We start from the raw sequence: 16,712 nt of genomic DNA on the forward strand, positions 1-16,712 counted from the left end.
CCGCTGCTGTTCACCTCATATAACATCTGTGTTTCTTGTTGCATTGTGGAATCTGGCTAGTAGGAGGTGAAGGAGGGAGAACAGAGGGGGAAAGAGAAGAAATCTTGCTAACGGGAGGGACACTAGCGAAGGAAGATTGACTTATTGGCTGTAGGCTTAATTTATTAATCCCTAATAAATCTAAGGTGCAAGGTATTTGATCATAAAGCAGATTTTTATTTCCCAGCACGTCCATTTAAATTGTTGTTTTTATTAAAGAACCGATCTATTCGAATATATATGTTTCCGTATACATTCACTAAACTTCCCTTATAAACTTTAAGGAACCGAGCTCGATAGCTGCAGTCGCTTAAGTGCGGCCAGTATCCAGTATTCGGGAGATAGTAGGTTCGAACCCCACTATCGGCAGCCCTGAAAATGGTTTTCAGTGGTTTCCCATTTTCACACCAGGCAAATGCTGGGGCTGTACCTTAATTAAGGCCACGGCCACTTCCTTCCCACTCCTAGCCATTCCCTATCCCATCGTCGCCATAAGACCTATCTGTGTCGGTGCGACGTAAAGCAAAAAACTTTAAGGATGGCTAGATCCTGGCTAATAGTTATAAAACCGGGCGAGTTGACCGGGTGGTTAGGGGTGCGCGGCTTTGAGCTTGCGTCCAGGAGATAGTGGGTTTGAATCCCACTGTCGGCAGCCCTGAAGATGCTTTTCCATGGTTTCTCATTTTCACACGGCAAAGGCTGGGGCTGTACCTTAATTAAGGCGACGGCGCTTCCTTCCAACTCCTAGGCCTTTCCTATCCCATCGTCGCCATAAGACCTATCTGTGTCGGTGAGATGTAAAGCCATTAGCAAAAGTTTCTCCCATGTGTATACTCACAGAAGAAAATTCTGGTGTCTATTGGCACTGACATGCTGCAAATATCTAGTCATAAAATTCTGCCCTGTTTGTCCAATGCAAGAGACTTCACGTTGGGCACATTAAAAAAAATTAAAATTTTCTACTTCTTACTTTTAATAATCCCCAGATTTTTCAAATAAATCTGTTCAAAAATATGATTTTCAAGTTCCTTTTTCAAAAAATAATAACAATCGAACAATATTTTAAAATCATAACAATATGAATTATAATAAGGAACGATTCTCAGGTTCAGGTATTTACAGACTCACTTGTGCCCACATATGAAAAAAAAAAGGGGGCATTCTTAGGGCATTCTTATACAACTACTGTGTTAGCCAGGATTTAGCCATCATTAAAAAAGTTAATAAGGGCAGTTTAATGTAGTATGCCTTAGATTTATTAGGTATTAATAAATTAAGCCTACAGCCAACAGGCAAATCTTCCTTAGTGTCCCTCCTGCTAGCAGGATTTCTTCTCCTACCTCATCCATTCCCCCCTCCTTCACCTCCTACTAGCCAGGTTTCACTGCGCAACGAGAAACACAGATATTATGAGGTGAACTGTTTTTTACATCGTGCCTAACAGAAACTATGTTGCATGCAATAGTATTCCTGATTAACAGCCCTACTCCAGACTCTGCCCTTCCCTTTTTAATACCCGTGAAGTACACTTGATAAACTCCTATCTCTTCCTCGCTATCTCCCCTTACCCAAATATCATTTACTCCTAAGCATATCCAGATGCAGCCTCTTTGCTGACTCAGCCAATTATTTATTCTTTCTTCCATAAGCCCCATTAATTTTGATAGCTCCCCATCAAATACCATTTTGTTCACCTAGTTGTTTCCAAGAAGTCTCTTGCCTGTCAAATGGGAGTGTAATAATTAAAATAATAATAATAATAATAATAATAATAATAATAATAATAATAATAATAATAATAATAATAATAATAATAATAATAAAGCCTATTCAACTACTAGAGCCTCTGTGGCTCGAGCAGCAGCGCGCTGGCCTCTCACCGCTGGGTTCCGTGGTTCAAATCCCGGTCACTCCATGTGATATTTGTGCTGGACAAAGCAGAGGTGGGACAGGTTTTTCTCCGGGTACTCAGGTTTTCCCTGTCATATTTCATTCCAGCAACACTCTCCACTATAATTTCATCTTTCAGGCATTAATCATTGCCCCAGAGGAGGGCGACAGGCTTTGGCAGCCGGCACAATTCCTATCCTCAGCGCTAGATGGGAGCTTCATTCATTCCATTCCTGACCTGGCCGAATGGCTGGAACAGGCTGTGGATTTTCATTTCATTCAACTACTACTGATCTCAAGGGATGCCCGAGTGCTGCAATTCTGCCTGAAAATATGTTTGCTGTGCACAGCACACTCCCGACAAGTATGCACGTGACAGGCTAGAGACGGCAAGAAAATAATCCGACACAGCACACTTCTCCTACAGATCGCAATTATGAAGAAGGGATCACTTTCACCATCCCACTTCAGATAATGAGGCATTAAACTTACACAACTTGACCTCGAGCAAATTACATGAAGATTTCAAACTTATTCACCCCTTTAAATCACAACTCGCACCTGTTTTATTGTAGAAGTTAAAAACATCAAGACAAGTGATACTTTATTATTAAACTTTTAGAAAACATAGACTTCCTACTAACGCAAGTTTTATAAAAACATAGTACCATTTAAATTAGAAATAAGACATTTTAAAAACTTAAAACAAGAGTATTTGACAATGTAACACAGAAAACAAAAGAATATGTGTGTGACTGAACATCAAGATCAGTGACATCACAATGAACTGTTGAACAATTTTAGACTTTTACATTTCTCATCCAAGCACATTTTAACACTATAATGTATCAATGTAACTTAAGATTAGTCATCTGAAGTTAGAATAAGTAGTGTTTTAACATTTTACGCTATTTTTTTAAAAAGATCCAAGGTTCTTCAGCAGCTGACGATGACCCATACATAGGGCCAAAACCAGTACTGTAACGTAAAAGTTTTTAAGTACCATATAATAAATAATAGTATTGATTAGGTGGAAAGTACAATCTTTATACTTGTGACCAGGTAATACGGACTAGTCAAACGGGGAGGCAGAAAATAAGGTCCTATTACGTGATTTTGGACAATGCCCGCCTATACGTTCACAGAGAATCGTTACTAGTAGCCACCGATGTGGGTGGTGTGGGGATTGCCCTCACTCCAGACATGGCTGATGCAGCTATTGAAAACACCATTATGGGTGAATGAGGCCTAATCCGTGAACAATTCAAACTGTACAGCACTGCGGTGGATAATCCATTGACAGAAGTGAACGTGGGGCTGAAAATCCATTGGTCCGTGGGGCTGAAAATCCGTTGGTCCCGGTGCTTACACACATTCTTTATGATAGGGGTGTAATACCTGTTCCGCCAGTACTCTCCACGCTGTATCCTTCGAAGTGAGCGTTTCATGTGCAAGTTGATGGGGGCTTATTGCTGGGTGGTCGGCCACACGATGTAACACCATCTTCTCAAAGTCTGGTGTTCAGACAGGTTTTTGGTGGGAACCTTGACGGGCTCGCTGTAAGTTGGTATCTACGGAGATAAACTTCTTCCAATTAGGATGATGCCCGCTAGGAAAGCGTTCTCTGTAGATTTGTGCTGCTTTACAGGCACTACATCCCGCTGCACCGTACATTAAAGGCATATCTGTTAATTCTCGTGACGAGTAACATTCCATCTTTGACTATGCGCCATGCACTGTACACAACAACACACCTAACCATGGACATATCACAAGCTGTCTGATACAGAGGATAACTACACAATGGATAGTGGTGTGCGTGTGGCACAGGTTAATGCACTAATGCTGTCGTCTTGTGACACGTGCTATGAGCTAAGTTGTGTACATACATCTGTTTGGTGGTCAGGGTTGCACGCTGTTTATCACCCGCTGTGAGTTCCAGTGTACAACAGACACCTGGCATCTTTATGAGAGTGTGACAGGGATCTTTGCGAGAGTGTGACAGAACTGCTTGCGCTGTTGCAATACATGCATTGAGACTGACTGTCATCACTTTGAACAATTACTATGAGCTACAGCGTTGTTTTGCAGTGTATGCTGTGTATGTCCCTAACACAATAAACATGCATTTCCGACCATTGGTTCCCTATCTCAATATAATCCACTATCACCTGTTTCAATTTGACCCAAAAAGTTTGAGACACATAAAAATAAGAGTGAAACAAGTGTGTAGCATTAACCATACATGCATGTTCACTTTAACAGCCTTTCTTGTTTGAATACTCATAATTTGCAGGCCACCCTCCTTAATAAGTCTCGGAAGGAAATGCTCGAGGTTTGGGATTAGGCGTAACTCAAACCAAATTACAAGCAACGTGCAGGAAGAAGGTAGAAATGTGTGTGATAATATGAAACAGCCCTCGTATTATTACTGAGTTGTATTTAACAGTACAGTGAGTGAGAGCCAGTAACCTTGCAAGTCCAATTCCAAACAGGGACAAATGTAATAACAAAAATATATTAAAAATTACTATAAAGGGTGAATCACTTGAAACTTACACTCCAAATCGTTCTGAAATGGAAGGTGCTAATGATGTGCTGTTTTCACAGAAAGTAAGTGCAACCAAGGGCTCATAATTGTAGCCCACACACAGATTGTAAATATTATTAGAGTGTGCGTTTATTTTAGGAAGTTGCATTTTTTGAACAGAACAATGCTTATTAACATCAACAAAATAAAACTAGAATAAATCGGAATGTCAATGGTGGTGTTTTTTTTCTTTCAGGATTATAATAATAATATAAATAATGTTATTTGCTTTACGTCCCACTAACTACTTTTTAAGGTCTTCGGAGACGCCGAGGTGCCGGAATTTAGTCCCGCAGGAGTTCTCTTACGTGCCAGTAAATCTACCGACACGGGGCTGTCGTATTTGAGCACCTTCAAATACCACCGGACTGAGCCAGGATCGAACCTGCCAAGTTGGGGTTAGAAGGCCAGCGCCTTAACCGTCTGAGCCACTCAGCCCGGCTTTCAGGATTCTAGTACAGGTAGTTTGATGATGATGCTTTTTGTTCGAAAGGGCCTGACATCTAAGGTCATCGGCCTACAAGTAGTTTAGGAGCTATTGTAGTTACTCGCAGTTGTCTGATCCATGTGTCAGCATTAACTTACAAAAAAAGTGATTAAACAAATTCTTTGGCGAACTGGCCTTCAAAAGGTTGTGTTCCAAGTGACGACCATCAGCTTCAATACAAGCTTCCAGTCAGTCACATATAGATTGGTGCACATGTTCTGATCAATCAATCAATCAATCAATCAATCAATCAATCAATCAATCAATCAATCAATCAATCAATCAATCAATCAATCAATCAATCAATCAATCAATCAATCAATCAATCAACCAATCAATCACTACTGATCTGCATTTAGGGCAGTCCCCCAGGTGGCAGATTCCCTATCTGTTGTTTTCTTAGCCTTTTCTTAAATGATTGCAAGGAAATTGGAAATTTATTGAACACATCCCTTGGTAAGTCATTCCAATCCCTAACTCCCCTTCCTATAAACGAATATTTGCCCCAATTTGTCCTCTTGAATTCCAACTTTATACTGTGATCTTTCCTACTCTTAAAGACACCACTCAAACTTATTCATCTACTGATGTCCTCCTATCAAAAACATCAACACAGACAGGAACAATATGTCATTTTATATCATCAGGTATAGTCGGTATGTCTTTGAAAACAGTTTCTTTTAGCTTTTCAAAGAGGGGAAAAAAAAATCAAAATGGGTCAAATCTGGTCAACGGGACAAGGTACTTGTGCCCTTCGTCCAATACAATGATCTGGAAACAATCGGTGAAGATAAGCTGTAGTACACTGTGTATTAAGCATTGGACCGCCATCATGCTAATACCACATGTTCCTCCTAGTCTGCAGTGGAACATCTTCGAACACCGTGGAAGTTGGTCTGTTAGGAGGTTGAGATACTTTTGAGAATCTAGTGTTCCTTCTATGAAAAAGGGGCCTATGAGCTGATGGTTCACTATGCCACACCACACATTTAAACTCCTTAAATGCTGTTGACCTAACTAAGCCAATGGGGAGTAATGTTATTTGCCTTATGTCCACTAACTACATTTATGGTTTTCGGAAATGCCAAGGTGCCAGAATTTTGTCCCGCAGGAGTTCTTTCACATGCCAGTAAACCTACCGACACGAGGCTGACGTATTTGACCACATTTAAATACCACTGGACTGAACCAGGATCAAACCTGCCAAGTTGGGATCAGAAGGTCAGCGCCTCAACCGCCTGAGCCACTCAGCCCAGCCCAATGGGGAGTGTTCACGGACCAATAGTGCATGTTACGAAGGTTTACTTGGCCACGATTTCTAAATGTTGTTGCATCACTAAACAAGATACATGATGAATCTGGTGTACCTTGTCTTAATGCCCATCAACAAAAGTTGATATGATTTTCAGAATCGTTTTCATGGAGCTATAGATGGAAAAAGACGAGACGTGATATGGATAGAACTTATGATGGTGGAGAACATGTGCTACACTTGTCTGACTCATGCCACTTCCTTGTGCGATTGCACAGAAACTAACATTCAGATCTATAGCAACAGCAGCTAGAACATTAATTTCACCCTCTTCTCCGGTCACTCGTTTGATTCTCTGATGTTTTCTAGGTGTTACACTTCCAATTTCACTGAACTCATTGAGGAGGTTCACAAATAACACTCGCCTGCAAATTTCAACTTTGTGTTTGTTGCCTGAAGGAAATCATGTGATGTGATATAATGTTGATAAGTTGAATCTGAATTTTCAATTTTACTTCTATTGTCAGGTTTCTTTAAATGTGTTATATAATAATGTAAATTTCATCACAAACTTTTTCATTTCACTTCCATATTGCAAATCCAAAAATAATACTTAAAAAAACACCCTCTTCTCCAGTTACTTGTCTGTTTCTGTTCTTTTCTAGGTGTTACACTTCCAGTTTCATGTAACTGGCTGAAGAGGTTCACAAACAAGTGTCGAGATGGATGACATCTATTGGGATATCATTCTGTGTACAGAGCAAAAGATTAAACAGCATTCTCCCAACTTTCTTTATACTCCATTAGCATGTCAGCTTTTTCAGCATTGGTAACTACCATCTTCCACCACTTCTTGAACCATAACAAATAAACAGAACAGGAAGTTGCAATGCAGTTAAATGGAGCAGACAACTGTCTGTATTTACAATTTCAAGTTATGATAGTTTATAAACTACTTGTTCTATAATCCCGAGAAAAATCACTATTGACATTCTAATTTAATGTTAATAGGCATTGTTCTATTGGAAAAATGTAACCTTCTAAAATAATACTCATTCTAATAAGTATCATTAATATCTGTGTATGGGCTACAATTATGAGCCCTTGGTTACAATTCATTTCTGTGAAAACAGCACATCAAAGCAGCTTCCATTTCAGAAATATTTGGGGTGCAAGTTTTGGTGATTCATCCCGTACATGAAGCATAAAAGCTCATGTGCTGCACTAATCAAGATGACTCCACAAGGTCAGCAGATGTAACAGATATGAAGTGTTCATACCAGTATGTAACGCAGGTTACATAACAGACCATGCAATATCAATGACAACTTATCAGGAGTACTACAAATACCTAAAGCAAAAAACCATGAACTCCAGAGAGGGTAGTCGGCAATAACTCATCAAACAAGGAAGTGCATTATCCTCCTCTTTAAAATCCCAAAAGTGGGGTGCAGAAATGAGAAATACAACAGAATGTTCAGTATATACAGCTATCTTCATATCTTCCCATAATCTTCAAGTCTTGTAATAATTTATTTGCATAGGATAAACTGAAGAAGTACTTCAACTCCCTCTCACAGGCTATTTTACCCTCCACAACTAATTGCTCCATGATCCTCCAGTTACAATTCATTTACATGCATACAAATGTTCTAAGGAATGGAGTTTTTTTTTTAAATTTAAAAACTTTGCATACTGTAACATTACCAGCTTCAATTCACTCTGCAAACCTGAAAACTTAATTGTACAATTATGCATTTTCTCAAATGTTACAATTCAATTTATGAGAACATGAAACTCTATGAATAGACAGAACTTACCTGGGCTTGAGCAGTTGTTTGTAAAGGCCAGTCTTTCACTTTGAACACCAGAGTGAGGAAGGGAATCTGGAAGTTGTGCAGAGGCTAGTTTCTCCAAAGAAACTGGCCTTGACATTTCACTCACATCACCTAGCGTGCCCGACTGTTTTGCACTCAGACTAGAATCCAATCGTCTACTTGCAGTCTCAGGAGTAGATTCACTTCTATTACAAATATCAGATCCATGGAGGGGGTCCTCTGTCACTTGAGATTCATTTTCTGGACATGTTGGTAAAATCATCATCCCAGATTTGGCACCACTTTCAGTCATGCATTCCTGAAAACTATTACCTTCCCTTAGTGAAACTCCTGATGGCCTTGAAAATCCAATGCTCAAATGGAAAGTTGTGAGTGATGGTTGCGATGTGCTGATACTTGAAGACGAATCAGACTGCCTACCGGACACTAATGATAAAGATGGATGAGCTACTGAGAGTACAGAATGATTACTACTGGACAGTGTCTGATCACTACATGTATTGCAACCAATATCATCAGCTATAACACCCACATTTTGAGTATTTAACACATCAGCATTTCCTGATTTAAGGCTGTTCGGAGATACTTGGGTTGAAGAACGGTGAGCAATTTTTCCTACAGGAACAGATGTAGCAAGTGAGACTGGAGCCTGATCACGGAAAGAACTCTGCACTCCTCTGTGTATCAGATTTCCAGCAGATGTTGCATTTAGAGTTACTTCTTCTGCACTAATTTCAGCTGTTTCACTTCTACTTGCACCATCTTGGATAACATCAGAATCCGTAAAAGAAAATGCATGAGTCAATGCAGATGGAAGAACAACAGGGGGCTGTGCAGTCACACCTGTTAGTGCTTGTGATGAAATGCTACCTACAGGCAATTTTACAGGTTTAACAGTGGAGTGTCCCAAAACTGATGGTTTGCTTACACACACGGGGTGAACAACTAAAGCAGCACTTCGCATGTTACTAGTCGGAACAGCGACCTGATGAACACGAATTACTTTGGTAGATCCCTTTGACATAACAACAGGGCGACCCTGAACCGATGCCGTTAAACTGGGCAAAAAACCGAGACGTGGCACATACAATGGCAATGTTGTACTTCCTACCATCAAAGGTTTTCCAGCTACTACAGCTGCATTATTAGACACAGAAACATCACACGACTGCTGTGCAGGATCTTGTACTATCACAGTTCTTCCCTGAATCCCACTAGCATCTGTAAGGATAAATCGAGGCTGCTGACGGCATTCTTGAACATCTCCAGTATCGGTCCTAGAATTTACTGGTTCTGGTGTTGTATCCAAAGAAGGAGTGGTTCTCAAACTTGGAACTTCATCAGCAGTCTGTGCTGAGGAAGCAGGAGAATCTTGAATGTTTGATAGTTGCATAATTCCACTCGAACTGTCTTCACTTCCCATGGTCCTTGGATCATCTGTTCCTGGACTCATTTCAACAGTGGAGGAAGAATTTTGATGGCCTAATAGTTTCACTTTTGTTTGACCTGATTTTTTTCGCTTTGACGACTGGCTGGGATTAGTAGGTGGATTGGAACGTCGGCGTGGTGCCGGCTTATTATTAAGATCTGGCGAGTTGCGTAACTGTTCAGCATACTCGTCTAAAATTGCATAAATTCTCTGCGCAGTCTGTTCATCTTCCTGAGGTTTCTGTTGTGGTTTGGGAACTGGGGATGATTTTGAAGCTGTACTTGAAGATGTTGATTTGACAGATTTTGACTTAGATGATTTGGATGACTTTGGAGGGGTTTTACCTGCAGATGCAGATGACGATGGTGCGGGTGTAATGGAGGGGCTAGAAGAACTCTGGGATGTAATGCTCAGGGCTGGTGATGCGACAGGTTGACAATATGTTGTCACAACTACAACTGGAGATGATGTTTTACCAGTTGATCCCGGAACAATATTTGATGTCCGTAATGTTGGCGCTTGAGTAACATACGCCACACCCACCCGTGGTGTTGCAGTAATTGATGTGAACTGTGGAGAAAAAGTAGACACTGTATCTGTCTCACTGGTTACAAATTCACTGCTTCGATCAGATGGAGTATTTGCTCGAGTTAGGAGGTTTACAGACTCTGTCTGTACTCGAGGCTGAACGGAGCCTCTTTCCTTCATCTGAGATGTATTAGTAACCTGTTCCAAAACAGATTCAAATTCACGCAATTGTTCCAAAGTTGTTGAGCTAACAGATGGCTCCATAGGCCCCTGATTTATTAATGTACTGGAAGCCTCAACTGTCTGAGAAGATATTCTACTGCTAAGGTTTGCATTGGTAGTAGTAGAAGTTGATACAGAGGAAACAACTTGCCTCTGCCTAATAGATGTAGTAACAGAATTTGAAGTTGTTACAGCGGCAGTTGCACGACTGCGGGATATCAAACCACCTCCAGGAATGTGCAACACAGGTTTAATTCTTGATCTATTAGCATTCTTTTGTAATACAGGAACAGCTATTCTCTGAGAAAGTGGTACAGATGAAATTAATGTTTGTGTAGCAGCATCGGTACCTTCTTCATCTGAAGATGAACTGTCAACAATACATATGTCAGAATCAGACAGTGAACTCCTTGTGTTCAGTGAAGCACTGGTACTTACAGTAGTGTGGTGCTGTGGAGATGATCCTCGTAGAGCTGCAGCTAGTAGTGCTGTCATATTACTCCTTGACACACTGTCTTTGCTAGTGACTGTAACTTGTGAAGTTGTCCCTGTGACAGGCAAAGAAACAGAACCTACTACAGATTCTTGCGAATTCTGAGACATGTCTGAGGCCTGAGAAGTTTGTGCTGGTTGATTTGATTGAGATGAAAGACTGAAGCCCATGCTTGAAGTTGATACAGAAGAATTCTCAACACCAGAAGACATTCGATGTAAATCATTAGATGCAACTGTGGAGACTTCCTGAGCAGGCAACTTACTAGATCTTTTGAAAGTATTGGTCACAGATCTAGCCACTGAGCTCTGCGCAAGTGAAACAACAGTGTTTCCTGGTATGGCAGGGCTGAGAAGAATACTGATATTATCACTTGTTTCCACCTGGGACTGTGAAGAAATATTAACTGCCGTTGTCTGAACAGCTTTAGAGAGCACAGTACTTGAAGAAGCAGAGGTTACAACAAGATCGTCTTGTTTCACTGTATCACAGGAACTGTTACTAACGGAAGAGCTTGATGGATTTTCACACGTTTCCTGTGAATTTGATTGAGCATTAACACTATTATCAGTACTCGAACTAGAATTTCCTTGATTATATATGTTTTTGCCAAAGGCCTGCTGAAATTTTGGCAAAGTGGCAATTCGTGAAGACTTTTCCTCTGGAGATAATTTACATTTAGCAACATTTAATGAGTACTTACAGACATTTTCACCATACAAAGGTTGCGAAGAAATGTGTTCGTTTGAATGAGATGCCTGATCATTGTTAGTAGTCTCATTACAAGCTGCTGAGCCATTATCCTTATCTGTCTGTGAATTCCTAGTACTATTCTGGGTACTTGTTATGGGTTTAACTTTCTTATGAAACAGTTGCATGATGCGGGATTCACTGTTCGCGGACTGATTTCTCTCAACAGACTCAAAATTACTGTTGCTTGCTGAGGATATCAAACTGGCCAGGATACCGAGATCCACTGACTTATTTGTAAAGGCTGTACATGAAACAACTTGGGTAGAATGATGAGATGGAGCAGAAGAAGTACTGGTAGCATTCAATACAGATTCACCAGGAGGCTGACCTATCTTTTGGATATGAGCTGTTACTGGGGTACTCATAGCTACATTGACCTCATTGGTTGTACCTGAATTTCTGCAGAATTTGCGTTTCTCATCTGTGACAGACTGAGAGAATGAACCAACTTGGTTAACCTGAGTGTTTTCCATCAATGAAGTCCTAAGCAACTCTGGAACTCCACTAGTTATTGTTATATTATCAACTTCTGGTTCTATTACCAGTTTCTTGGACTGTCCCAAAGATGGCATTTGGGATTTCACTATTGACCTGGCCTGTACTTGAGAAATACTTCCTCTCAGAGAGCTACGCAAAATCTCATTGACTTCACTGGCTTTGGTAAGATATTTCACATCCATTCGAGAATTAGATTTCTGTTTTTGTTGATCTTCTGAGTTGGTTGTACTAGATTGGGATGACACAGACTGGTACAGTTCACTAGTTTCCTCAGTTCTTGACTGAGAAGATTGAGGAGTCTGCAGTGCTTCTTGACGGTTAGCACCAGCACCAGGTAATAAACAGCCCGTGGAATTCGTTGTGGAGTTACTAGAAGATTCTACTTTTGATGTAGATGTTTCAGAAGGATTAGGATTACTCGAGCTAGGAGATGAAGGATTTCTTGGGAACTGAACTACTTGTACAGTAGGCTCAGATAATTGAGGAATGATCATTTCCAAGGAATTCAAACCTGGAACTGACTTTGCTAAAAGTTTTGTGTCAACCATAGCTTGAGCAGCCATATCAAAGCTAAGTCTTTTTATGTCACTTGCAACTGGAAAGGAAATTGGAAACTGAGAAGTAATGTTTTTAGTCACACAAAGTATATCTGGGGAAGCTGGACCACTAGAGTCTATTGAATTACTGGATAATGGTTGCTTACAAGTCTTGGTATCTGAAAGATTTACATCAGCACGAGTTAGCACTATGCGTGGATTTAAATTTAGAGTGCTCAGCAAAGGAGCAAAATTTGTGGAACTTGTTCTCTCTTCTTGTCTTGGATTTTCAACTTTCTCATTAGAATGATTACCTTTCAGAATGTGTGCCATATTATCAATCCCAGTTTTCTTGGAATTATTTGGTCTGAACATTCTCAAAGATTTTAAGACTGTGGGGTCACTCGATCTTTTGTCTGGACTGAGAGCCGAACAGATCACCTCATCCTTCATAGATATATTGACATTCTGTGCATACCTAGGGTTCATGGCTTTGGTATTTTTTTCAGTTTTATTAAAAATAGGTAACATTTCACTACAAGAGTCACTTGTGTTACCACTTAAATCGCTCGCAATACGACGAAAGTGAGAACCACTTTTCGAGTTTCTGATCCTGGAAGTTTTAGACATACGGCTGCCGTCCCTTCTTCCAAGATTGGGTACCTTACAAACACTACTGTCATTAAAGCAGTCATTTAAACTATCTTGAGTATCTGTGTCTGTCCCTGAAACTGGCTGCGTAGCTTTAGTTCTATGGAAAGGTTTCTGAGATTTTCTAGCATTTATTCTATAGTCCAACATAAACTTAGACATTTCTCTCCCCTTTCCTGAACCATATTCAGGATCAGACGACATTTCATCTAATTTGGTGTTGCCTCTTGACTGGTTGGTTGTTCCATGTGGTATTAACTCCTGGGACCTGCTCTTTTCTGGAGAGTAGTAAGATTCAGGTGATGATAACCTAACCACTTTTCGCTTTTTATTCACTTCTATGTCTGAATCGGGTGACATTTGGCATCTTCTTCTATTCCTTTCATCTTCATATTCTGACTCAGAAGGGAAGTTCTGTGGTCTCGTACGTTCTCGTTTATGGCCTTTTACATTCCTCGTAGGATTATATCCTGGTTGACTACATTCCTGAAAATGTCTTGCTGATGGTATTCCACACTTTCTTAACAATCTTGAAAAGGCGTTCTCCCTTTGCTCCACATCAGATTCAGAGTAACTGGTGATAACTAAACTACTGCCTTCATTGATACTTACTCTGAACATATCGTCATGTTTCTTTGATGCAAGGGATCTGTATTGGCCTGACTTTCTATTTCTTTCTTCCTCACATTCAGATTCAGAACATCCGGATCTCGTGGATCTTTTCCCTCTATCCCTGTATTCTGTTTCAGAAGACTCTGAGCGACATATCTTTCGAGTTCCTCGTGACCTACTTTCTGAATCTGAGGCCAGTGACTTCGATACTTTTCTGCTTCTGCCGCTCTTCCTCCTTGAATTATGTTTATTTGAATCATATGAATCTGTATCTGAACATGATCTTCTTGAATAATTTTGGTAGGATGGAACATATTCACTGTCACTATCACTAGTCAAATCTTGCTCATAACCTTTTTCTATACCACCACACTCATCCTTATTTTCATCACCCTTCCAATCCTTGAACAGGTTATAATCAATATTAAGGTACTTCAGCTCTTTTGTTGCATTTCGCACACCTTCATTGTCATATAAACACTTTTCACACATTGCACGTAAAGCACTCCATTCCATACACCATGAAAGTCTATGAAAACGAGGACCACTGAGAACAACTGCAAGATCATCGCACAATTGTTGAGTTAATCCTAAAGATCCTGCATCAAGCACTTGGTTTGGAGCCCTTAGAGCATCATAATTTGATGACTGCGTAAGACCCTCCCCTGTAATAGATATTAATGCATCAAGAGTCCTCTCCTTTTTCTCCTTTTCATAATCACTATGACCCGATTCAGTTTCAGTAAATCCACCACACTCAGGACAAAGGTCACCAGGTCCACTATCAAAACTTTGGGAAGTTACACTATATCTAAAAGCAGATGATGATTTTGGAGCACATATACAAAATGGCCTTGAGGTATCAATAGATTTGTAACCATTCCTCACTTTTGGTAAACCAGAAAGGAGGCTTTCATCACCAGTTCTGGAATCCAATTCTGAATCAGAAAGCTGAAACATATCTGAAGATGCAACTGTCCTATACAAAGGAAAACTAGTTCTAGATCCACTCTGTTCATTATGATCTTGTTCAACACACGGATCCGTTCTTGTTAATATTCTTCTTAATTTGCTGTTTGAAGAAGTAGTCATGTTAGGTGGCTGGCTAGTGTCTACTTGTATTGTACACCTACTAAGAGTATTTTCAATTGACTTATCTTCAGAAACTAATTCACTCCTGTCTACATTAACTGCACAATTACTAGATGGGACCTTCATATCACACTCCCTGTTGTTGTCGGGCTTGTACTTTCCTGAAGCAATTGCTGCCTCAACCACTCTTTCGTAAATTGCACAAGTAGGAGTCAAACTAAATGCAGTCAGGAGACACTCTCGACTTACACCAACATGATCTTTGAGAGTTTCAGCCAATCCCAAGAATCCATCGGACAGCTGTTTTTCCATTTCATGAATCTTCTTCTTATCACCTTTCGCTTTTTGTTGCTCCCATTCATTCATGTCATTAGTAAGAAATCTAATGTACAGCTCTGTGCAAATAGGCCGAGAAAGATCTCCAAACTGAAAAAAGAAAAACTGACATTACTAAAAATATGATTAAAACATTGTAGAAGTTTCAGCAAGTTTCTTCTGTCATTCTACAACTAAATATGAAATGTAACAAAGTATTAAGACAATGGTATATAAATTTTGATCTCAACACAAATTCTTCATTTTTTACTCCTAACAGATTTTAAACAATTTGTGGCAATTGTAATAGGAAAAATTTGTGGTAAAACTTCATGAGAAGGTAGAACTTCATTCCTTCACACAGCAAACATGAAGTATAAACCTAATTCCTTTCATTGTTGCAATAATAAATTTCTAACATCACTAGAATGATTTTAATTTCAATTGTTGCATTACACACATTAAACTACATTTCTTGATCTAGAGAGATTATCAGTCTTGTGTGTCCATTTGTGGTTATACTACCTGTTAATGTGTGATCCAGTGGTGTCCACAGTAAGGTGAGTAATTTTTAATTAATTAGAAGCTAGGAATGACATTCAAAATTTAAGGTACCATTCCAGTATATACCAAATGTGAGCACAGGAATATCATATAGTGGATAGCAACCAAAGGTCTACTATGGGTCCCTACACTGAACAATCATCAGAGTTTCATGGTTCCCATCACAACAATTTTGTATCCATGGTTATGTAAGCATATTTTAGTGTCTCACTACTTACCTACTTATATCTACACATTCATAGAGCTTCCAATCTCAGGCAGAATTATCCTCCTTTGTCATGTCCCCAAGGACTGGATTTCACTGGATTTGATTGATAACTAGATTAAATAGTCATATAAAACTGCAAACTTATTTGTTTCTTTATTTTTGGTATTTTTGCTGTTAGCAGCATCATTTACAGTGGATGTACATCTGATACTATTCAGCACACATAGCAAGTAAACTACATTTTGATTTAAATACTGGGTGAGCACAATGTTAGTTGCCCATGGGCATGGTGAGTCCAGTCCAGCTGTGAAGTCAGCCAAGGCCACAGTTGACAAGCCAGGAATCCCTAATTTCTTGGGAACTGTGAATGCATTATTAGTCTTAGGTAAACAACGGCTGAAACCACATGTACAGTAATGTGCTAGGAAAGCTATTGCTAATACCTAAGTATTCTATTCCAAAACAAGTGTTTATTTACAGTTCCTATGGTGTATAGAATCAGTTAGTGGGGTCAGGATGCCGATGGCCGAGCTCCAAGTCATACTGCAATTCATAAATTTCGGGAAATGGGAAGTGTTCAAGATAAAAAGCAAAGAAGATGAAGCACAGTGCTCACAGAAGTAGTCCCCGATGTCATTGGGCAATGCCTAGAATATTCCCTCAGAAAATCTCATCGGAGTCTTTCTCAGCAATCAGGAATTTCCTATGGCATGAC

At 39.8% G+C, this 16,712-nt stretch overlaps 1 protein-coding gene across 1 annotated transcript in view; it reads right to left on the minus strand.

Moving 5' to 3' along the window:
* LOC136863534 (serine-rich adhesin for platelets) overlaps positions 1-16,712 on the minus strand; it is a 584,023-nt gene that overhangs the window by 13,721 nt on the left and 553,590 nt on the right. Inside the window, exon 9 of the mRNA XM_067139919.2 lies at positions 8,079-15,336. Coding sequence (XP_066996020.2) covers positions 8,079-15,336 — 7,258 coding nt within the window. The remainder of the gene's footprint in view (positions 1-8,078; positions 15,337-16,712) is intronic.

This window comes from Anabrus simplex, chromosome 2 (assembly GCF_040414725.1).
Source record: "Anabrus simplex isolate iqAnaSimp1 chromosome 2, ASM4041472v1, whole genome shotgun sequence".
Taxonomy (NCBI): Eukaryota; Metazoa; Arthropoda; class Insecta; order Orthoptera; family Tettigoniidae; genus Anabrus; species Anabrus simplex.